General features: G+C 38.4%; 1 protein-coding gene across 1 annotated transcript in view; it reads left to right on the plus strand.

Annotated features, from left to right (window-relative positions):
- Positions 1-25,266, plus strand: part of SLCO2B1 (solute carrier organic anion transporter family member 2B1) — a 1,297,574-nt gene that overhangs the window by 1,249,782 nt on the left and 22,526 nt on the right. Inside the window, exon 14 of the mRNA XM_044072692.1 lies at positions 24,982-25,102. Coding sequence (XP_043928627.1) covers positions 24,982-25,102 — 121 coding nt within the window. The remainder of the gene's footprint in view (positions 1-24,981; positions 25,103-25,266) is intronic.

The raw sequence follows: 25,266 nt of genomic DNA on the forward strand, positions 1-25,266 counted from the left end.
TAGCCCCTCCCCCAGCCTTCACACAGAACAATTGTGTAAGGCCAGTATTGCTTTTCTTTCTTCAGTAACTGATTCCATTTGTATAACAGTAAAAGTAGTGCTTACTTTGGCCTAAGACATTAGCATTGCTATAGCATGGCTCTGCTCTGCACTGTTGAGTAGCAATAATTAAGCAATAACCCACGCCTGGGTGTGGGTAATCCTGGATTTACCCACGGTTGGTGTGGTTTGGTCATGAGGGCGAAGCCCGAGTGGCCAAACAAAGACAACCATGGGTAAATCCAGCATTACCCACACCCAGAAGTGGGTTATTGCTATTATACAATTACATTATTTAAGAAAAAAAAACTTACTTTTCTTAAATAATGGCATTGTATAATGCCTCCGTACTGCCCTTCAGCAGCTGTCTAGTATTCTGCGGCAGTTCTGATGTACTGTGCATGCGTATGCTTACGCAGTACATCAGAGCTGTGGGTGGAAGCAACGGAGAAAGAAAGATCTCCATTGCTTTTTGCAAAGTGTCTCACTATGTTAAAGGATTTTAACATAGCGAGACAGCTTTAAAAAGGAAGATCTCCGTTACCTTTTTTAAAGCTGTTTTGCTATGTTAAACTCATTTAACATAGTGAGACAATTTTAAAAAGCAACGGAGATCTTGCATTCTCCATTGCTGTGAAAAACAAAAAGAAGACTTATACTAATGGAAAAAGTCTGGGCGACCGGACCTTTTTCCATTAGTACAAGTCTTTGATTTACAACGTGCATGCTGACCAATCAGCGTGCACGTTTTGGAATATCAATGGGGGGGGGGGTCGTTGTATAATTACAAATAATCACTTTCCATTTTCCCTTATTTTGTGCTGTTGTCAATCTATCTTGTATAGTAACTTGCAGTCCTACAAGCTCCCTGGGGATGATGTCTTCCTAAAGGATACAGTAATACATTTTTAGCATTTACTTTCAGACCATACACCAGTTATTTATTTGAGACAAACTTTCCTGCAGGATGGCTAAATCATTTGAGGATTCAGTGACTGCTGCTAGCTTGCAGTCATCTGCAAACGTAGCCAGAGTCCTTTGGTATTAACTTTTTCCTCAGAAATGTAGATACCAAACAGGTGAGGTCTGAGCTCAAAATCCTTGGGTACTCCACTGATGACTGGTCTTTTTATGGAGGTACCTTTCCCTATTTTGATTATTTGCATCCTGTCTATGAGCCAGTTGCAATCCAGTTGGTGGCAGAAGAGTTTATTCACAGTTTATTTAGCTTTTTTGCTATGCCTGAGTGGGGAATTTTGTCAAAAGCCAGCTTGAGGTATGCAGTATGTACCATTTTACATTCATCCATTCCTTTGGTGACCTTTTCAAAAAAATCCACCAAGTTGAGTAAGCATGACCTGCCTTTGACAAATCCAAACTAAGATGGGTCCAGTGTTTGGAGGTTTCCTGTGTCCTGATTGATTAGTTCCATGATAAGTCTTTCCATGGTTTTGTATATGAGGTTGGTCAGACTTATGTGTCTGTAATAGCCTAGGTCTTTGGAAAGTCCTCACCATACCTCTCAACTTTCTATCACAAGAAATCTGGACAAAACATGACATAATGGGGAGGACAAAGGCCCAAAGCAAGGGACACATTTTAAATATTGCTCTTATAAATTTAGATACTTGCTAGAATAACAGGATTTTGTTAGCATGCATTTTTATGAAGGATATTAAGTTTGAAACTCAAATTCATGTCATTATTTAGTGATTTCAGTCCTCAAATTATCCCAGTGATTTGCTGGAAAAACACAAAATTTAAGACGAAGAGACCAGAAATATGAGGCAAAAACCTGAACTTTCTGTGAAAATCTGGAGAGGTGTGGTCCTCCCTTATGCAGAGGAATGGCTGTAGCTGTTCTCCATTCACTTGGTACAAACCTGTATGGAGGTTAAGATTCAACCGTGTTGTCAGAGGTCTGGCTATATCATGTTTCATGCTACTAAATTTACATGCAGAGATGTTGTCAGGCCCCATTGGTGCAATGTTTTTAGCTTTTGATAGCACTTTTAGGACTTGGTCTTGTGTGAGAGCTGGAGGTGAGCCAGTTTCAGGTATATCTTGACGGACAGATGAAGGGCATAGATGGGTACAGTTAGAGCTAAATTTATTGGCCAGTAGCAGTCTCAGTGTAGGTAATATTGTTCACAATCAGCTTGGCACACTGCTGCATTGTCCCTTTGAAATTATTAGATTATTAAAATAAATAAAAAATGCCTTGTGATATTTTAGCCTCAAACTTGGTGTTGGTGGAGTTTATTAAACTCCTGAGTTGTTTGTTTATTTCAGTGACAAGGGCTATAACATTCTGTGAATTACTTTTCTTACTTTTGACCAAAATTCTCTTCCTTTTATTATAAAGCTTGTTGATATGGTTCAACCATGTGGGGTTTTTCCTGGTCTTTGTCCGGTACTTGTTCCTATGGGTACAGCTGCATCTGTGCAGCTGTTTACATGCTGGTGTACATTTCTGTGTATTCAATGGAGTTAACTGAGTTTGGTGGGGATTTGAAGCCTGCCAATGTATCACTGAGGAATAGTTGGCGTGTCTTAAAGAAATTTAAAAAGGTACCTTGGGTTGAAGGGATCTTTGGTTTCAGTTTTATTTCTCCCATTTTAATTTCCCTCCTCCACTGTGGTAACCAAAACTACACCATGTACTTCAGGTATGACCAGTGCCCTTACAAAATGGAACGAGACACTCAGCATTTCTGGAAACTACTGCTTATGCTCTTTATGCCATCATCCTGTTGGCATTCACAATTTTCCTTTCACAGTGCATTGCATAATTACCTTAGTTATAATTATACCCATAAATCCTTTTCTCCTATATCCCACTTAAGATCACTATTGATTTTAAATCCAAGCATCTATCTGTCTTCCCATAATATGTCCTGTGACAGTGAATAACTATTCCACCACTGTCTACAACTTCAGACCTCAGATCATAAGCACAAAAGCTAGTCTCTCTTTCCTAAGTCAGATGCATTAACTAAAACAGAGTTTTTAAGCTCACCCAGTCACAGTACCAGGCACTGTGCCAGTCCACTGCTTTTTAACTTTTCTCTAGTATGTTCCCTTATTACATTCATGCTCTGCTTCCCAGCAAACAGGTAGTTCTCAGTCCATTCATTATCTTCAGTCCCAGAACTATATTCTTCAGTTGTTCTACTACTCCTTTTATGATGTATGTCATAAAAAGGCCAAGCTGATGTCCAAATGTAGTGTATGACAAGTCCCTTCATATATACTTCTGTAAAAACCTGTTCTGTAAACTATGTCAAGGTATATTGTCAATATCAAATCTCTGTGAATTCATTCTTTAAATCATCTGTTTGTTTGTGTCTTTCGGCTTTTCTCGGTTAGAGGTCGCCACAGCAGAACTCCGGTCCACTAATGATTGGTAGTTGATTTTTACGTGCCGAGTTACCAGCCCTGATGCACAACCTTCAACGAAGGTACGTCAGTACACACATGTCTTCACGCAGAAGATGTTCTAGCTGAGAATCGAACCGGACAGCGTCTTACTTTGAGGCGACAATGCTACCGCAGCACCACCACAATCATCTGTTAATCAAGTAATATTCATCAGCTCCAACAGTTTGGCATGCAAGATATTTTTCATGACATTTGCTGTTACAGACATAAATGTAACAGTACTGAGAGGAAATAATTGATTTGTAGGGTCACCTTACTGTCATAGGTTCATAGGTTCATAGGTTGATACTAGGCTATCTGCCCTAGGGCATTTATAAGCCTAGCCAGAGTGTGTTTGGCTTTCGCCACCCTTTTAGATTAGTTGACTGTGCCTCTGTATAGTAGGTCACAGAAGATAGCCCTTTTAAGGTTAGTTTACTGTGCCTCTGTCTAGTAGGGACACAGAAGAGATCCCAGGGGTAAACCTACGATCTCCCATCCACTCGTCAAGATTTCTCTTGAAGAGGGTCATTGAGGGGCTCTGCCTAACATGGATTGGAATTTTGTTCCAGAGTAAGGGGAGCCTCTGGGATATGAATCTGTCCCTCCAGCATGTCCTATTAATTTCTGTGCTGAGGTTTAAGTCTCTGGAGCGTGTAGCTCTAAGGGATTTGGATTTCCTGAGGTGGAGCATGTCCATTAATTCTGGTTTAGACATGGCTTTATACATCAGGCACAGATTGCCTCTGAGTAGGTGGTAAGCAACTGAGTAGAGCTGGAATTTCTTTAGCCTAACTGCGTAGGGCATCTGTTTGAGTCCCTTGATCCTCTTGGTGAGGTACTTTTGGGGTCTTTCCAGTTGCTGCAGGTGTCAGGTAAGGTACATCCCAAATGAGGCATTGTATTCAATTATGGGCCTGATGAGTGATGAGTAGAGGGGCACAATGACCCCTCTTGATCTAGATATGAACCCTTTCGTGATAAGGTGGGCTATATAGAAGGTCTTTCTAACCACTTTGGCAACGTGATTGTCAAAGGAGAGATTGCTGTCTACTTGGGTCCCCAAATCCCTAATTACTTCTTCCGCACTTAATGGATTACCAATTTGTGGGCACTTTGTTTTTCCCAAAGGGGATGACTATGCACTTTTTGGCATTTAGCTTTAGGCCATGGCTCTGGCACCAGTTATCTGTCTCTGTGAGACCCTTTTGGAGGATGATTGTGTCAGTCGGTGAGTCGATTATGGCACCCAGTTTGCAGTCATCTGCGAACTTGGTCAGCCATAGTCCTCCCGTGTTAGCCTGTACCTCAGAGAAATATATACCGAACAAGAGAGGTCCCAGGACTGAGCCTTGTGGGACACCACTTGTAACTGGCTTAGAGTCTGACATGGCACCTGAAATTCTGACCATGTGGGTTCTATCCCTGAGCCAGTTTGCAACCCATCTTGTGACATAGGGGTTGATATTTAAGCTAGTGAGCTTATTTATGATGCCCGAGTGGGGTATTGTGTCGAAGGCTTTTTCGAGGTCCAGGTAGGCTGTGTGAACTACCTTCCCTTCATCTATGACCTTGGTGACTGTTTCAAAGAAGTCAACCAGGTTCAAGACACAAGATCTGCCTTTAACAAAGCTGAATTGGGTAGGATCCAGTGTTTGGAGGTTCCCAATGTCTTTGTTTATGAGTTCCATGATGATACGCTCCATAGCTTTGCAGACCAGGCTAGTCAGGCTTATAGGGTGATATTTCCGGGGTCCGTTGTGGCACCACCTTTGTGGAGTGGGACCACTGTTGCTCTATGCCATTCCTTGGGTACATATCCTGTAGTAAGGCTGAGATTGAACAGTGACTTTATGTGAGGGTTCATCCTATCGTGATTCAGAATTCTAGTTGCTAATATCAGACTATGCAGTTTTACCAGTGGTTCAACAAGAACTGTTACTGATCTTTTCAACTCCATTGATGTCAGCTCATCCCGGACATGTGTATTTACTCATTGTAGATTTCCTATTATATTACATCTGACTGTCCATTATTTCCAGCCATATCTGTCCTTCCTTGCCATAATGATACACTGTGTTGCCACTCCTGTTATGTATACGATAAATAACTCATTCAGTGATACTGCCTGATCTGCAATATTTGGAATGTTATTCCCACTGCATCCACTAAACTAATGTAGTTAATTCCTTCTCTTTGTGACTGATACATTTACTAATTATCAGAAGCAGTAGTGAGAAGATGGCTCCTTACTTAACTAGGGTTTGACACTCCATAAAAAAGATAGAAAATCTAGAAGAGCAAATCTCGAGTATCTCACTTCTTCTTTAAACTTTTTTTTTTTGCATTGGGGCTGCACCCCCCCCCCCCCCCCAACTTATATATACTAGCTCTGAGACTGACATACCTTGGAGAAAATGGAATATTCCAAGAAATGGCCATCTCAGACTTAGTATATGCAACTCTGTTTTTTTTTTTGGTCTTTCAGTCTCCATGTACCCAGAGGATTTGTGTTAGTGATGCATACTTTGATATTCCTAAGATATTTGATACAGTACCTCAGACAGTGATCATTAGACCCTTAATTCCAAAAAAATAGCCAAGAGAAGACAAAGATGTATTAGGAAACAAAATACTAGCAGTTAAATGTACAGCAACACAAATAAATAGGAACACTAAGTAAACTGCACACCTTAGAAAACGTAAAGAAATTGTTACTAAACTGAAATGTAAGTCAAATAACAAACTGCATATTTTTATTCCCTTAATCAGTTGTCATGTTAATCCATGCATAATGACCCGGATAGCTTTTTGGCTTACAGGTAGGCTTAATTAGGTTATTAGAGCTGATTGTAGCATATGTAGTAATATGTAGTTTTATACAGTTTGCTACAGTAGCTCTGTATTTGGGGTACTTACTTATATATGGGTGTGTTTACCTTGTGATGTCTTCATCAGAGCAGTTCAGTAAATGTGCTTGTTGAATAGACACCACAATAACAGTTCTTCATTCATTCTATATGTGTACTTTGGAGGGTACCTATGCTGCTCAGTGCCAGAAGTAAGAGCATATGTTGATACTGTATATTGCATTTTAACATCCAGTAGTGATAAATCTCTGATGCTGTTTTCTGAAGTCTATAAATTGTTCCTGAAGACAGCTCCACTGTATCATATCTATGAACACTGCTTCCACTATGAGTGGAAGAATTTTAAGTTGTTGAGGAATGGAATCTCCGAATCACATTTCCTGAAAAAAATGGCCTAAAAAAAAAAATGTAAGTTTTTTTTTTGCAGTGAATAAGCCCTCATTTCCCCTGAACTAATATGTAACCAAATCCACTGTTACACTAACTCAAAGAAGGGGCGACTATCCCTGAAAAGGGCATCACTTCAAGCAGAATTCATCAACAGTGATTTCCTATGGAGAAGATCCGAGCCTCCTTCCACTGCAAGCATCTTTGAGTTACATAATGGAAGTCATCCTACTAACCCGCACATAAAACAACTTCAGGCTTAGCAAGTTATTTTTTTTTCACAAACTTCAACTCATTCACATATCATTACATCTTAAGTTTAATTTACTGTAATTCATAAGTTACTAGCAAACCTCAAAAACCTGCAAACTTCACTCCGTTTGCATCTTTCCAACTGTAAATATGTGTGTGTGTGTGTGTATGTGTGTGTGTGTGTGTGTGTGTGTGTGAGTGTGTGTGTGTGTGTGTGTGTGTGTGTGTGTGTGTGTGTGTGTGTGTGTGTGTGTGTGTGTGTGTGTGTATGTGTGTGTGTGTGTGAGTGTATGTGTGTGTGTGTGTGTGTGTGTGTGTGTGTGTATATATATATGTAAGCATCCCTTGTCCACTTTATTTATATGTAATAACCCTAGCATTCTTCCTAAGCCTCTCCCTAAAGCCAGCCTCACGCATTAGGGTACTAAACACCCTTTCCCTAATAGTGCCACTATTCAGAAAAATTGTTTATGTGAGTTAGTGGTCTGTTTCTTTCTTTCTTTCTTAATTATATCCTTTTTTAAGGGAAATGTTTTCTTTTTTGATTGGTTTAGTTAGTTGATGAAAATAGTTATTTGTTTTTAACTGAAGGTGACAGTGTCAGTGTCACAGCAGGTACCTTTTTCAGTGGAAGATCAGAAGGTTGAGGGTTTGATTTCACCACCAGATACTTGGATTAGTTTTTCCAATCCTGACAGTGCAGTGCAGCATAAGGAGGGTTTACACCTCTGAGTGTGTTGTCCTTCAGATGAGGCATTAAACCCTGGTGCCATCAGCTTAAGTTGGTGGATAGCTCAGGTGGATGAAAACAATCCCATGGCACTTGAAAAAAAAAGGCTAAAAAATGTTCCCTGTTGTCCTGGCTAAATTTCCCCAAGTCTGTATGCATACCACCTGTGGTCTCCCATAAAAGTAGGGCACCAACCTTTTGGGACTAACTTGGTCAACAAAGAGTAAATAAAATAAAGGAATGATATATATTTTTTTATATAGATGAAATGTCTGTCATTGTTTTCTGTGATATTTCATGTTATGCTACTTTTGTAGCATGCCACTTTTCCTGATTTGATGAGTAAAGACTCATCTTGCTCATTTTACATAGCTCCTGAGTTATACATTATCGCACGCATTTAATTCTTCAAACACTCATATTTTCAAATGAGTCCTTAATTCTAATAAGTACAGAGACATGGCTAAAAACAATGTAAAGATGCATAACTTCTACCCCCTGGCTACAATGCCCATAGACTCAACAGCACCAACAACAGTACAGTTAGAACTGACATAATTTATAAAAATACCTTTGAATTATCACCTTTCCCTGCAATATTCTACAATGTCATAATGCTGAAATATTTATCTTAGTACTGAAACTCAATAACTACAAATCCGTAACCATTATAGATATACACACATCCCCTAGTAACAGTTTCCCCACTTTAGAAGACTTTCTTTGCTGGGTTTCCATTAACATCCCACTGGAAACAGTTCTCTTAGGGGACCTAAACATTGATTGCATGACAATTAGCACAGCACAACCTATAAGCACAGTACATCTGCAGGCTTTCACCCAGCTTTTCACATTCCCAGCCTTATATAATATGATCTCTGTGAGAGATTCAACACATGACTGGTTCTGTCATTCCTCATCAACTACTGTTATAGCTTTCAGAGCCTCTCCAGACACTATGAGTGGCCATCTGCCTATATTTGCAGTTAGACAGATAACCCACACTCTTAAAACACAGTATTATAAACAAGTAGAAATATCAGTTCCAACCAGAGAACTTTAAAAATGCCATTTTACACATTAACTGGGATGCACTTAAAAATTTACTACTGGATACAATAGTCTCAGGTTTTAATTACAGGCTTTCTGAATATCCTGAACACTGAAGCTGCACTTGGAGCTAAAAGTGTTAAAGAAAACATGAGCCATGGCTGTCTACCAAAACTGAACAACTCATGAAAGATAGGGAGAAAGCGTGGAAGGCCTGGACACACAATAAAGTCAGGAAAAGGCTGCAATTATAGGCACCTTGGGAATTGAATGAAAAAGTATGCTTGATCTGAAAACAAAAACTTAGTATACGCCTTTTCACAACAGAAATAAATATAACCGCAAGGAATTCTGGACAGTTCTTGACAGCAGTAAAAAATCTCCTCCACCCAGGCAAATAAATACTCCTTACTGTGTCCACTACAGATTCAGCAACTCTGGTACTGACCATATTAACCCGCCCTCCATTCATTTACTGTCTTGAATTATTATTTAACAATAACAGAGGCACTAACCTACAAGTTACGTCACCACTAAATTGTGCTTATCAAAAATTCACTTTTGAATCAGTCCCCAAATACATTATCAGGAAACACCTCCTTAAATTCCAACCCAGCACGCTAGTTCCAGATAACCTCCCTCAGAATATTTAAAAATGACACCAGATGACATAGTCTACCCAGTTTCCATTCTGGTAAATTGCTTCACTGCATAAAATTAAGTTCCTGAACTATGAAAAAAGTGCTTTATCTTCCCTTTCATATGAGAGGAACTTCCACTTAACGTTCAGATTACAGGCTCATAGCAATCCTCTTTCCATTATCCAAAGTTATTGAGAAATGTATTCACTATCATCTCCACACAACATGGCTTCCATACTGACCATAATACTACTACTGTCCTACTCAGCCTTACAAATACAGCCATTAGTACTAAACATAGTAGTACTACTATCTTACTCAGCTTTATTAATACAGCCAATAGTACTAACCATAATGCTACTACTGTCCTACTCAGCCTTACAAATACAGCCATTAGTACTAAACAGTACTACTACTATCTTACTCAGCTTTATTAATACAGCCAATAGTACTAACTATAATACTACTACTGTCCTACTCAGCTTTACTAATACAGCCAGTAGTAGCAGGATAAACTTGCGCCCTCATCTTTTACCTATTGAGATAAATCAACACAGTGACTACTTCTCTATCCACTAGGGATCTCTTCCTTTTTTATTCCTTGGTTTCAGAGCTGCCTGTCAAACAGGACACAAACAGTGAAATATAAAGATGATTACTCATCCTTTTACCTATGTCTTTAGGGGTCCCATGCTTATCAATTCCTGGACCACTTTTATTCAGTCCCATGGTCTTCACTATGCTACAAAACAGGACAACTAAGTTCAGTATGCAGATGACTCTGCTCTTATCTACAAAGCTAAACAATCTCACAGAATTACAAGTGGCACACCAATCTTTCTCATCTTTTGAAACATGGATAAATAAGGCTCAACATCTTCTTAATCCCAAGAAGACTAAGCTAGTCTTATTTACTCCTAAATATCTCTGTCCAAAAAAACCCTCTTCACCATATACTCAGCCAATAGTAGCAGAATAGAGTGGAACTTTCATACTAAAGTTATAGGGGTCACAATAGATGACAAGATGAAGTTTAACCACTAAGTAATCCAGACAATAAGCAAAATCCATCAAAACATGGCTTACTATATAGGAACAAACCCTAACTTACTGACAGAGCAAGAAAATATATAGCCACAAGCTTCCTTCTATCAACTCTTTTATATGCTTCCCCAGTACTCATCAATCTTCAAACTATACATTACTCAAAATAGAACAATGCTGTAAGAAAGTCACATTTTCAGCTAACCGTCACCCAAAAGCTAACCATTTTCAGTCACTAAGACATCTTAACTGGTTAGAGTCCTGCAGCATCTAACTTTGGCACAACTGCTAGTAAACCACAAAGTTATACATTAACAAGGTAAATGTCCTGCTCTACAACGTGTTATCCAGCCATAATTCCCAAATAGAGAGCTCAGATCCAAGGAAAAGTCTCTACTTGTTATTTTTTTCCCCAACTGTAGTGCGATCTCAGAGATCGTATATTTAGTTAGGGGGAGTATGGAGGGTGCAGCCCTCAACATTGGGGGGGTGGGTTAGGGATGACGTCGTTTGGGTTTTCTTTCTTTTCTTTGTAGTTTTGGTCCTTCAATGAAGTGGACTTCGATATTTTCAGCACTGACAAAATGGGATTCGATATTATGGCATTTTGATAAATTGCTGTAAACCTATATATATATATATATATATATATATATATATATATATAGACACACACACACACACACACACACACACACACACACACACACACACACACACACACACACACACACACACAAATATACATACATACATACAAATGCTTCAAGCATGGGTATTAAAGCCCTTCTAGCTTACCAATATGTCAAAACATTTGTTCCCATAATAAATATCCAGGCTGTTCTTAAAAATATCCAAATTAGTACTTGCTTTAATGTAATTTGGTAATCTGCTCCAAGCATCAGCTACTCTGTCAGAGAACCAATTAGTACACTTCTCATTCCTGTTGAATCTTCTACATACGTTATCTGACAATTCTCTAGTACTTTTTGATAGCCCCAAACATTCCCTGAGGTAGTTTTCCCTAAATGTCCTATATACCTGAATAAGATCTCCTCTTAAATATCTATAAGAAACACTGTACAAGTTCAGATATTTTAGTATTTCATAATAACTTAGATTTTCACATCCATGGATGCCCTTAGTATATTTCTGTTGTACACTTTACAGTTTATTCATGCTTGTTTGCCTGTAGGGTTTCCATATTGTTATTCCATGCTCAAGTTTGGGTCTAATGTAACTAACAAACAATGGCTTCATTATGTTTGATTTCCTATACATTATAAATCTTTTTATACAACCTATAGTTCTATAACTATCATTAGCCAATTGGTTGATATGATTAGAAAAACTCATAGCTGAATCTACCCATATCCCCAGGTCCTTAAATGAGTCTACAGTTTCCATCACTGTGTGTTGTATTAAATATTCACCTTTCAGTTTATGTCTCCCAAATCTTATATGCTTAGTTTTTGATGTATTTATCAACATATTATTCTCCTGTACCAAATGGTCAGTTTAGTCAAATTATTTTGCAGACATGCCTTATCTGTAACACTTGTAATCAGTTTACCCAATTTCAAGTCGTCAGCATATAGACTGTAGAACACCTCAGATAAAAAATTAAGGTCTGAAAGATACAATTGAGACAAGTAAGGGCCTAGTACAGAGCCCTGTGGGACACCTTGACTGTAACCTAGGATTTCACCTGTCCAGTTGCTGTTTGATACTTGCCATGTCTTATTTGTAAGCCATGCAGCTATCCATCTTATTAACAGTACATCAATACCTAGTTGTACTAATTTATTGATCAGTGTTTTGTGTATGACCCTGTCAAATGCTGAAGCTAAAGCTATATAAATCACATCACAGCACAATTTTCCATTCATAGTTGTTATTATAATGTTATAAAACATCATGAATGCAAACCACTTGGCTCCACAGGACCCGGAAGCAGGTACACAAAGGCTTTCAAAATAAGCAGTAGAAGAAATCAATCAGCTGCTAGGTCTCCAATAAGATCCTTTAATATGACAAGGCAAAGTTAAAATCACAGTCTCTTCCTAGGAAGAGACTGTGATTTTAACTTTGCCTTGTCATATTAAAGGATCTTATTGGAGACCTAGCAGCTGATCTAACACTATGCTTAATCTGTTTGTCCAGCTTGTTTATTTCAAGTTCTCAGGTCATTGTTACTTATTCCGTCTCCTCTCTGCGCTTTGATTGGATCCAGTTTGCACAGTTCGTTTTCAATATAATCTAATTTGATTCCAGTATCTGTCACTAGGACAACTTAACACCACTTTTGTGGAGCCAAACTGTTTTGCATAAGATTTTGTAAATATATTTACAATCTGTTATGTCTGAGAATAAATTTTAGAATCTGCACACAGTTTATCAATTTGTGTATCTTCACTTCTTCCACATTTTATGTATCTATAAAAAGGTTTCCTATTATGATCAATATCTTTATATAAATTCTCTTCAAATTTTTCTTGATCTTGTCTAACACTGTGCTTAATCTGTTTGTCCAGCTTGTTTATTTCAGTTTTCAAAGTTGTAGTTCGACCTCTCTTCCATTTCTTATATTTTTTTCTCAGGTCATTGTTACTTATTCCGTCTCCTCCCTGCGCTTTGTTTGGATCCAGTTTGCACAGTTCTTTTTCAATATAATCTAATTTGATTCCAGTATCTGTCACTAGGACAACTTAACACCACTTTTGTGGAGCCAAACTGTTTTGCATAAGATTTTGTAAATATATTTACAATCTGTTATGTCTGAGAATAAATTTTAGAATCTGCACACAGTTTATCAATTTGTGTATCTTTACTTCTTCCACATTTTATGTATCTATAAAAAGGTTTCCTATTATGATCAATATCTTTATATAAATTCTCTTCAAATTTTTCTTGATCTTGTCTAACACTATGCTTAATCTGTTTGTCCAGCTTGTTTATTTCAGTTTTCAAAGTTGTAGTTCGACCTCTTTTCCATTTCTTATATTTTTTGTCTCTCACATTAATCAGGTATCTTGTTCTTTTGGAAATCTACCCCCCTGATGTTGCGTGCCTAGATCCTGATGTTAAACGTTTTTTTTAATTTTTGCACGCAAACAACTTCTCTTTCAAAACTTTTCATATTCCATCTGCAGTTTTTCCACTGAACATCTCACTCCAGTTAGTTTTATATAGTAACTGTTTTGCTTCCCTATAATCTGTAATTAACCTTCCACGCATTGGCTTGGATTTCTGTTTGGCAGAATTATCTAGCAACAAAGTAACCTTTATGACCCCATGATCACTGTACATCAATGGTGGTAAAACTTGACTTGAAGTAACATAATTTCTTTGGGAGTACAAAACAATGTCTAGTATATTGTCCCCTAGTAGGTTTTTACAGTCTGAAGCATTTGTTGTTCCTGAATGTAGTCTGTGAATAATTCCATAACTAATGTTGTTGAATAAATATTATTCCAGCCTGTTTCTGGTAAATTTAAGTCCCCAGCTAATATTATTCTTCCCTCCTGTGTTTCATGTAAGAAATGTATGAATTCCTTTATGTCATCTGCACTTGACTTTGGTGGTCTGTACACTCCAACAGTTGTTATATGTTCCGGGATTGTCTTTATTGTCACAGTTACACAGTCTATAGTATTGGTGTTATCACTGAACATGTTATAATCACAAGTCTCATAGCTATCTTTGCTCCCTATCATAACACCTTCATCTGATTTTTTTGTTAAAATGTCTGTTACAGTAAAAACATTTATACCCTGACAGAACTGGTTTCCAGTCATTGTTCTCTAACCATGTTTCACAAACTGTAAAAACATCAATCTTGTGGGAACATAGCAAATTTTCTAATAAAAAAATCTTTATTATTAATGCTCCTAGCATTAACAACCATCAGAGATGCATACACACATACCCGTATACATATATTTATATATATATATATATATATATATATATATATATATATATATATATATATATAAATATATATATATATATATATATATATATATATATATATATATATATATATAAATATATAAATTTGTAAATTTGTAGCAAAGTTTTTCTCTTTTTTTAATTTCTTGAAGTCTTTTGGGTTTCTAATACCATGACGGGAATGGACCCCATTCCTAAGTCAAAGTACGATTAAAGTTCATGAAATTAGTATTGTTTCACTCTTTGATGTTAGCCAAAAGTGCTCTTCGGAGCACCTGCAATGTGACCAGTAGTGACTCCTTCTGCAATTCGTATGGTGTTACATGAATTGGTAACATATCTAAATACGATTGTAAATTCTTTTTTATAAGACCAGTTGCTCCTACTACTACTGGAACTTTCTGGGTATCTGTTTTCTTATTTCTGCCTGCAGATCCAGGTATTTTATGACTTTGCGTCTCTTTGTACGCAAGACACTGTAGTTACTGGGTGTGTCGATTTAAATGATCAATGTTACTTTTGTCTTCTTTTCTTGGACTACTATATCTGGTTTTCTAGCATCTATCTTTTGAACTGTTGGTATTGGGTGATCCCATGTGATATAAACTAAAGCATTTTATATGATTCTTGCCACTTCAATACCATAATATTTGCACAATCTCCAATGTAACAGTCTCGCCACATTATTATGCCTTTCAGTATACAGTCCCTCTGCCTTTACTGAGTCGCGACCAGCAACAAGGTGTGTGACTGTTTCCAATTCAGTTTTACAAAACCTACATATGTCTGCCCAGGCAGGTATGACCCTAGCCCTGAGCAGCACCCTACCATCGCTCAGAATGATACCACAGTACAAGCAGAAAATGACTGACTTCAATAATTGGCTAAGTTTCTGGTGTCATTCTAAGGGGATCCAGTATCTGTCTGCTTGGGATGACATGATTGACAGACCTTGATGCTTTGCCAGAGATGGCCTGCATCCATCACCCCTGGGTTTCAAGACAGTGGCTAAGGGTCTTGCCACCCCTATAGTGCTTTTTTTAGGTGATGTTCCAAAGACCAAATTACCACCATAACAGCTGTAAATAAATGCAATCTGAAGGTCATGCTGGTAAACGCTAGAAGTCTAAATCTCATAAGCCGAATAAAATGAGCAGCTTTACGTTTTCATAGTTGCAGCTTATTTTCCTTGCACCTGACATTCTCTAGTGTACCTTAGAAGTCTAAATCTCAACATGCACTTGCTTGAAGCACTCCTCAAAATGGAGAACATCGACATTTGTGCTGTAATGGAGACCTCGTTTAAAGCAGCAGAAAGCACCCCTGTGCTACCAGGCTATAACTCATTCCACACCTTTTGGATCCAGAACATGGACCGAAGCTCCAAAGGGAGTGGTGTGTCCATATTCATAAAGGATACGCACACCTCCAGACAAGTAGCCCAGCATAACACATCTGAGATACTTCAGGTACAACTAATGTTGCATAAGATGGCGATTCAGGACATAGCCTGCTATAGATCCCCAGCCATGTCACAGGACTCTCACTCCACATTCCTAAGCACCCTGGAAACTATTAGGGTCCAATCCAATACTCTCACACTAGGTGACTTCAACTACCTCTCCATCAACTGGGAAAACTACTCATGCACCATTACACTGGCCCAACGCTTCCTGGAATTCATCAATTCCAATGCCCTGGACAAGCTCATTCTTACCACCTCTAGAGGAAGCAACATCCTTGACCTGGTTATTACTAACATGGGCAACCCTTGCTCTACACCAATAGTCAATTCCTCCCTGGTTAAATCTGGCCACAAACTAATCACCATGGAAATCCACATTTCACCCACACAAAGGTAACCACCATAAAAAACTTTTTCAAAGCTGACTTTGGGCTCCTAAAAATAGAGGTGGCTAACTTCATGGCACCCATGTCAATGGAAAATAGATGCATGACTGCCAAATCATACACCATTGCACTGTATGAACACGTACATAAATGCATGGAATTAACCATACCCAGCAGAACCAAGATGCTCTCCTCCAAAAAAGGAAGCTGATCTGGTGGTCCCTTGCAATTAATAAATAAATAAATAAGGTGAAGTCCGAAGACTGGAAAAACTCCCTTATTAGCCTCAACAAAAAGTTGAGATCAGTCATCAAAACCTCTAAAGCCAGCTATGAAGGCAGATTGTGGCAGACACTAAAAACAACCACAAAGCCTTCTATAGTTATATCAAGAATATCCACAGCAATACCCCGGTTTGCTGTGAGTTGCTGCACAGTGCTACTTCCTATACGGAGTCAACAGATACTGCCAACATACTGGCAGAGAAATTCGGTGCCAACTTTACCCTTCCCCCCAATGGACCAATCACAATACCGGAGAAATGCCAGGCACCCAGCATTACTGCAGCACAGGTTAAAGCTGCATTCTCCAAGGCCAAGAATACAGCTTTCATGGGACCCGACAATATCCCTGGATGTGTTCTACGTGAATTACAAAGTGAAATGGCCCCACATCTGTGTGCCTTGTTCAATCACAGCCTTACATCAGGCTTTGTCCCTACTGAATGGCACACTACTACAGTCATCCCTCTCCATCTGGGAATTATCGCCCCATTAGCCTGATGAGTTTTTATGTAAGGCTATGGAGCACATCATGATGGACCTAATTAACAAGGATATAGGAAACCTCTAAACTCTAGATCCTACCCAATTTGGTTTTATGGTAGATCATGCCTACTCAACCTAGTTGACTTCTTTGAGTCAGTCATCAGAGCTGTGGATGAGGGCAAGGCAGTTCATACAGCCTACCTTGATCTGGCCAAGGCCTTTGATACCATTCCCCAATCAGGAGTTATTGTAAACTCACCAAACTAGGAATCAACCTCTATATCACTACGTGGGTTGCAAACTGGCTCACAGATAGAATCTACAGTGTGAAAGTAGCAGACTCCAAGTCAGACTGCTGACCAGTCACGAGTGGAGTCCCACAGGGATTGGTCCTGGGTCCTGGGTCCTCTCCTGTTTGGCATTTACTTCTCAGAAGTCCAGGCCAACACAGAGGTACTCTGGATGACCAAGGTCACAGATGATTTTAAGATGGGAACCATTATTAACTCCCCAAGTGATGTAGATATCCTACAGAAAGGCCTCACTGAGACCAACGACTGGTGTTGAAATCATGGCCTTAAGCTTAATGCCAGAAAATGCATTGTCATCCCCTTTGGGAAAAACTCAGTTCCCACTAATTACCACATCAATGGGAGCCCACTGAGCACTGAAGGTGTTATAAGAGATCTGGGGACACAGGTTGACAGCAACTTCTCCTTCCACCACCACATTGCCACTGTAGTCAGAAAGTCTTTCTATGTGCACATCTCATTACCAAGGGTTTTGCATCCAGGAAGAAAGTGGTCCTCATCTCTCTCTAATCTTCCCTCATTAGGCCAATTATCAAGTATAATGCCCCATTTGTCATGTACCTCACTAGACACATGCGACAGCTGGAAAGGCCACAAAAGTACCTCACAAGAAGGATCCTAGGCCTTAAACATGTCTTGCAAGGAGAAACTCAAAAAACTCCAGCTGTTCTCTGTTTCATATCATCTACTGAGGCGATCTCTGCTTGACTTACAAAGCCATGTCTGACCCAGCTCTGTTAGAAATGCTACATCTAAAGAAATCCAAATCCCTCGGCACCTCATGCTCCAGAGACCTCAACCTCATTACCACAATCAACAGAACATGCTGGAGAGACAGGTTCATAACCCAGAGACCGCCCATGCTCTGGAATAGACTTCCCATACATGTCAAGCAGAGCACCTCACTGGCCCTCTTCAAGAGAAATCTTGATGAGTAGATGGGAAATAGAAAGTTCACCCCGGGGATCACTGCAGTGGCTCTACTTGATAGAGGCACTGGAAACTAACATCGGGTGGCACAATGCCAGGCCACTTCTATGGGCTAGGCTTGGAAGGGCTCCAGGGCCACTAGCCTAGTGCACACCTATGAACCTATGACCCTATGGTAACTGAAAGGTATTCTTAAAGTGAAAACTTTCTGGCAAAATAAGTAAAAGAACTGGCTTACCATCATATAAAAGTGTTTGAAGTTTTATCTTGTTCAAAATTATAGTAACAAAATATAGTATAACCAAAAATATCTGATTTTTTTCCATTTATATCATTATATACTTCTCTTATATTCTTTCATTTCAGTATATAGCTGACATTCCTTCTTTATGGAATTATGTTTCATACGTTTAGTAAAAAAATTATAGAGATGTTGTAGTAAACTGATTTATTTTCTCTTATTTTCTTAGTAGAAACACTTCTAGAGTTTTCTGTCCCCTTGTCTTTTCAGAGTCTTTTCATTCTTTTAGCATTTACAACAATATTAAGTGCCTTGGTAAATGAAACAGTGTCTTCATTACTATTATTCAATAACTGGCCATTAGTAGTCAAAATGTAGCATGCTGATTGGTCAGCAAAACCAGCGTACCCTTTGTAAATCTGAGCATATACCAATGGAAAAAAGTCCGGTTGCCCATACTTTTTTCCATTAATATCTTCTTCTTTTGGCTTTTCCCGGTTAGGGGTCGCCACAGCGGATCACTGTCCGCTCATGATTGGCAGTGGTGTTTTACAGTGTCAAGTTGCCAGCCCTGCACCCAACCTTCCACAGAAGGCACATACATGCACTCACTCACACCTAGGGCCAGTTTGGTGTGTCCAATCTACCTACAGCATGTCTTTGGGATGTGGGAGGAAACTGGAGCACCCGGAGGAAACCCACACGACCACAGGGAGGGCATGCAGACTCCGCACAGAAGGCACCCCAGTGAGGATCGAACTGGAGAACCTCTTGCTGTGAGGTGGCAAAGCTAACCGCTGCACCACCGTGGCGCCCGACTTTTTTCCATTAATATATGCAATAAAAATTATTTTATTTCATTTTTTTTTTAAATAACCTTACAAAAATGGAGACCAAAATGAATGACAGAGATGGCACAGAGAAAAATAAAAGGATAATCAGGTATGTTATGCAAAATTAAACAAATGGATCTGATTATCCTTTTATTTTCTGTCTCATCTCTCCTGTATGTTAAAAGTCCCCCCAGTTTCTTTTATTTTTTTAGTTAAAAAAAAAAAAAAAGCAATAGAGATATTCCTTTCTCCTTTGCTTCTTTCACATAGCACTGGTGTACTGCAAAAGCATGGGGATGCATGTCCCCTACACATGTGCAGTACATCAGCAATGTCCCAGGATACCATGGGAAAAGCAGAAGAGTACCACGGTGCTGTTATACAAAAATATTATATAAGAAAAGTAAGTAATTTTTTTGTTAAATAATGTCATTGTATAATAGCAATAACTAACTCCATGGTGTGGCATTTTGAAGATTTACCCACAGTTTCCTTTGTTTACTCATTCAGGTTTTACCCTCATCATTAAACCACACCAACTGTGGGTAAATCTTCAATATACTACACCCACGTCATTGGTTATTGCTATGTTGTCATTTCAAAGAACCACTTTATTCTGGCTGGATACAGAATGTGGCATTATCATCTTCATGATCATCAGCCTCCTTTTCCCATTTTTCTATATGGGGTTGGAGTGTCACACCAGCTATCTCTGCCTGTCTTGATTCATTGCCACTGCCCTAACTTCTCCAGTAGTCTAAATGTCACAGGTCTTCTCTCACACAGCCCATCCACCTCTTTGTGGAACATCCTCATTTTTGTTTGCCTCCCTCCTGCCTTTTCTAAATCTTCCTTGTTTAATCAATGTCACCTTTTCCTCTACATGTGCCCATGATACTGTAATCTGTTCTCTTTAATCTTCTCTGCAATTGGAGATGCTTTGTCTTCTACTCTGATGTCATCATGTCTACATCTGTCTCACATTTTGTATCCTACCACTTATCTTACGCACATTCATTGTCTGTGGCTTCCTCAACTGCTCTGTCTTCACTGCCCAGGTCTGTGTGCCATACAGAAACACTGGTATCATTACTGTTTTGTACACCTTTGTTATCATCTTCTTTGGAATTATTCTGTCATCCACCGCCCTGACACTGTGTGCCAATTGGCTGCAGCCCACCTGAATTCACCTTTGACCTCCTTTTTCAGACTTCTATTTTCCTCATTTCCTTCCAGAAACTTGAAGCTGCTAAACTCTTCCCTTCTATCTTAATTTTCAGCCTCAATGATTTTTTCCCATTTGCTTCCACAATAATTCTCTTGTCTGTAACTCAATTTCATCCCATGTTCTTTAAGATTTGCATTCCACTTCCCTAACATTTCCTGAAGTTCCTGTTCAGAGCTTGCTTGTAATACATTGTCTGCACACAGCAGCTTTGATAATCTGTATCCCCCAGCCTATTTGATAATGCAGTATGAACAGAAGTGGGCTCAGAGGTGAACCCTAATAAGACTCCATTGCTACTTGGAACACCTCTGCAAGTCTGAACTCTGTCTGAATTTGTGTAATTTGGTCCTTATACATAGCCTACATTAATTCTACCAGTGTTTTGTGTGACTTTGAACCATTGCAAGACTGTCAAAATGTTCTTTCTTATGACTTTGTCATCTGCTTCCTCCAAGTCTAAGAAAGCGCCGTTGGAATCTTTCCTCATCTCTAGTTTCTTCCCTACCTCTGGATACTGAATGCTTGATGTTATACTATACTTTTTAAATATTTTCCTCTTTTCTATTGTCATATTGGAAAAGTCATTGTCAAATTGTATAATCTCATGGCCCACCTGTGTAGGAAGATTAGACTGTGCAGTTCATAAAATGTGTTCTTTATCCTTTTGTGAAATATATTTCATGATCACAAACCTTGAAGGGGCTGTTGGGTTTGTAAGCATTTTTTACAAAGATCTGTGGGTTCCTACAGTTAATTTTATTTTCCAATCTACTTCTGATGGTAAAGTTCGATGTAATTTTACAAAAAAATGAAGATTATACTGTACTATTTGAGTTTTCAATCTCACTGTTTACTCAGTTTTTCTCTGTAATCACACCCAGAAAATGACATCATGGTAGACACTAAATAGTGATTTACATACAACTACTTGCATTATGGATGAGAAAAAAACAAAACAAACAACATACCTGTTTAGAGTTACAGCTTCTTATTAGCATTGTGATTGCAGTACTACATTATCTGATGTGGTAATTTTCAACATGAGATGTTCCATCTGCAAGAATTAGTTAACAACCTGTCTTTCTAGGGGGTAAAAAATACTACTGATACATTTAGCATGGAAATACAGCAGTGTATACAGTTGGTCTATATCAGAACATTGAAGTATTACTACATCGAATGTTCTAATATCGAACCATTTCACTCGAAACACCATAATATCGAACACTCAGAACAGCAAATTTTTTCCCAGGGAAATATTTTGCTGTTCTAACAAACTTGCACACAACATAAGCACACCAAAATACATAATCCACACACATACACTTCACAAAACCCTACACTAAACCATACATACACTACTAGCTATTCGTTTACCTTAACCCAACCCTAACCCTAAGGTCAGTAACTACCGCGCACTCACCTTACCCGCTCCCTAACCCTAAAGTCCCTATCACACACTCAACTTACCTGCTCCCTAACCCTAAAGTCCCTATCGCACACTCACCTTTCCTGCTCCCTAACCCTAAGGTCCCTATCGCACACTCACCTTTGTTTGCACACTTAACTTAACCCGGTCCGTAACCTTCACTCCACTGTCGAGGAAATAGAGAAGCTGCAGAAACACCCCACTGAATACTTTCCCAAGGAAAGTATTCGATATTCTGCAGCTTCACTATTTTCAGCGTTCGATGCAAAGGGTTCGATATTAGAACATTTGAAGTAGTAATACTTCAATGTTGTAATATAGACCCTATACATTAATTTTGGTAGTGAAGCATTGTAGGCTCAGTCTTTCATGATGTCATGACAGGGATTTTCATCACTGAGAAAAAAAAAATAGAGGCAGTCCTTCTGAACAAAATGAAATGCAAAATTGCTACAATTTTTGCATCAAAACTGTATAATTTAGTATAATATTTGATAAGAAGTTTATGTCCAGCTTTAGAGAATTGTTACTTGTCCTTACTTCAGAACATGACCAATACACTTTAAATTTCTTCCTCTCTCCATACCTGAGGCAGCTGTTTCAGTGTCTTTTATCTTTTGTCCCTGTTGTTCAGTCATTTTTTATTTCTTTGAATTTTATGTTTTTACAGCAATTTTCCTGTAGAAATTCTCTTCTGAAAACAAAATTATCCATTTTCAATGACAATTTCTGCACATAAATCACCATCTTAATATTTTTCAATTGATATGTTCTATTAATTAACATCTGAAACATTTGTTTCGCTGTGTGATCGAAAACAATTGTGTTAGAAAAGTTCAAAATGTTCTTGGAGTTACAAATACACAATTTTGATAAAAAAACATTTAGGGAGAACAAAGTATTTCCCTTCTTTGTCATGTATTTCTAGAAATTCACTGTCAAAATGTTGAATTCTCTGTGAAGCTCTAGTAAGGGGTTGTTATACAGTGATTTCTTTGGAAAGGAACCCCACACCAACACACACAAATCATTGATTCATAGTTACCTCTGAGCTAACGAGTTGATTATATCTGGTTGACTGTGGAACTCCTTGATATATATACCCACAAAACAGAAAGTCAGACATTTCCCCCAGAAGACCACCACCCTTTTAACCAAAGTCATAAATATTTTAAGGAAATAGAAACATCCAACAATGAGAAGTTACTTGTGGGACAAGTAATAAGTTTACTCACCCATTCGGGCAATGTGAGTGACAGGCACATTGTTTTAACATCAGAGCACTGGGAATTGTTAAGTCATTACCCAGTGGCATTAGCAAAACTGTCTCTAACACTGTCTTATAATATCTACTTATATTTCTCATGGCTTTTGTATCTGACTACTTTCTCTGAAGAAAATGCAAACATCCATACTTCTCTGTTTGATCCCGTTTTTCATCACTGAAATGTTCTTGTCTGGAACCTATTGAATGCAGGCTATGTGATAACTTTCTAGAAACAGACTTTTCAACTTTAACTATAATAAAAAATGAAAAGTAATTTAGTCTGAACACTTTTTCTGACTAAAAGTATTTCTGTCAAAAGCTGGTGTTTGCCTATATGACACCTGACCTATTACTACCTTTGAAAATTACTTGCAACAGAGTTAAGCAGTACAGATTCATCTCTTGGAAGGCACCCTGTGGTTAACAGAAGAATAGGCACTTGTTCATTAATATTAGTGTCTTTACTCATAAGTAAGACCAGATGTAGTTTCCTTAAATGACTAAGAAAAGGTTTAATTTACAACAGATAAAGTAATTTACCACTGAAGCTTCAAAATCTGTGATAATGCCTAAAACTGGTAGCCCAATATTCAGTCACTAACAGCTTTATGCATGCTATTTCAGCCAGTCAGAACTGACTTATCATCGTTAATAAAGGTACGCTTTTATAAAAGAAATGCTAGTCTAAGTGTAAGCAATCATGTAAGCCTAGTCTGTTCTGTATTTAGAATACGAAACATATCTAGAAGCTGCAATGCAAATCACTGTAAACAAATGGGACTATAGCTATACAGGCAGTAGTTAGTTAAACACTAAATATATCCTCTCCAAAGCATACCAGTGCAGTTAGCGACTCAGAAAACAGTAATTCTGACCCCTTTCTGGCCTGTACCCCATTTCACTGTTATATTTCATTAAATACTTCAGTGAACCATAAAGTATAAAAAATGTGCTGGACATCTACCGATGCCTGTTTTCACTGCATCATCACATCTCTGTAACTGTTTCTACTATGTAGTAGCTTCTAATTAAGATTTCAATTTTCACAAGTATTATTTTACTATTATTTTTTCCAGTGCTGCAGAATGGCACTGAATATGCACCCAAATTCACAAAAAAGCAATAAAATTGTTGTGAAAGTCAAAAGATAGGCTACTTGGAAACAGGCTCATCATGAACAGTGAAGAAAAAGACCACTGGTAGGAGAATATGGAATGGACAACTGTGTAGGATACTGGCAGTCGTGTCTTTTGTACAGGTCTGAAAGACTGAAGTAGTCACTGAATTTCAATTTAATCTGAGGGAAGAGCTGGAACATACACTGAGTAACTACTAGGACAGTATTGTTGAAGCAAACACAGGGTGAGAATTCTCAGGACTATTAAGAGACAACAGGAGTTATTTATAATAGGTAGCAGAGAAAATGCAAAGTTTGGTGAGTCATGGAAGTGTGAGGTACTAGCCAAGAATTGATAAAACTGGTAAGATACATCACCTGAGAAATATAAATTCATTGGTGCAGAGTCCTAAATGTGTGCTGAGGTGAAGGCTGGACTGGACCAGAGAGAGCAAGCTCACATGTAAAAATCACTGAAGGAAAAGCTGCTTCCTGTGTGTTGAGGGTGTAACGTGATATAAATAGAAACAGATGATTTATGCAGAGCTGAACTCACCATCCACTGCTCTAGTTCAGCTGGATTTGCTTGTATATTAATATGTGTATATATTCTCTTTCAGCATGGATGCCTGGCCCTGTATTGTATGGTAGCACTATCGATACTACCTGTATCCACTGGGGAATGAAGTGTGGCAAGAGGACCGAATGCAAGTATTATGACAACAACCTCTTCAGAAGCAGGTAAATTAAGAAATAAGTGAATGGCTAAGACAGTGTCTATTGTGTCTCATTTTCTCAAATGGTATAATCACACTGATTAAATTAAATGTTGTTTAGACTAGATAGTAAGGAGTACTTTTTAATGAATCTGCTGTAAATATTATAGTTGCAATATTCTGGTACCT

The sequence above is a fragment of the Protopterus annectens genome, chromosome 5.part0 (genome assembly GCF_019279795.1).
Source record: "Protopterus annectens isolate FY-2018-M chromosome 5.part0, PAN1.0, whole genome shotgun sequence".
Taxonomy (NCBI): Eukaryota; Metazoa; Chordata; order Ceratodontiformes; family Protopteridae; genus Protopterus; species Protopterus annectens.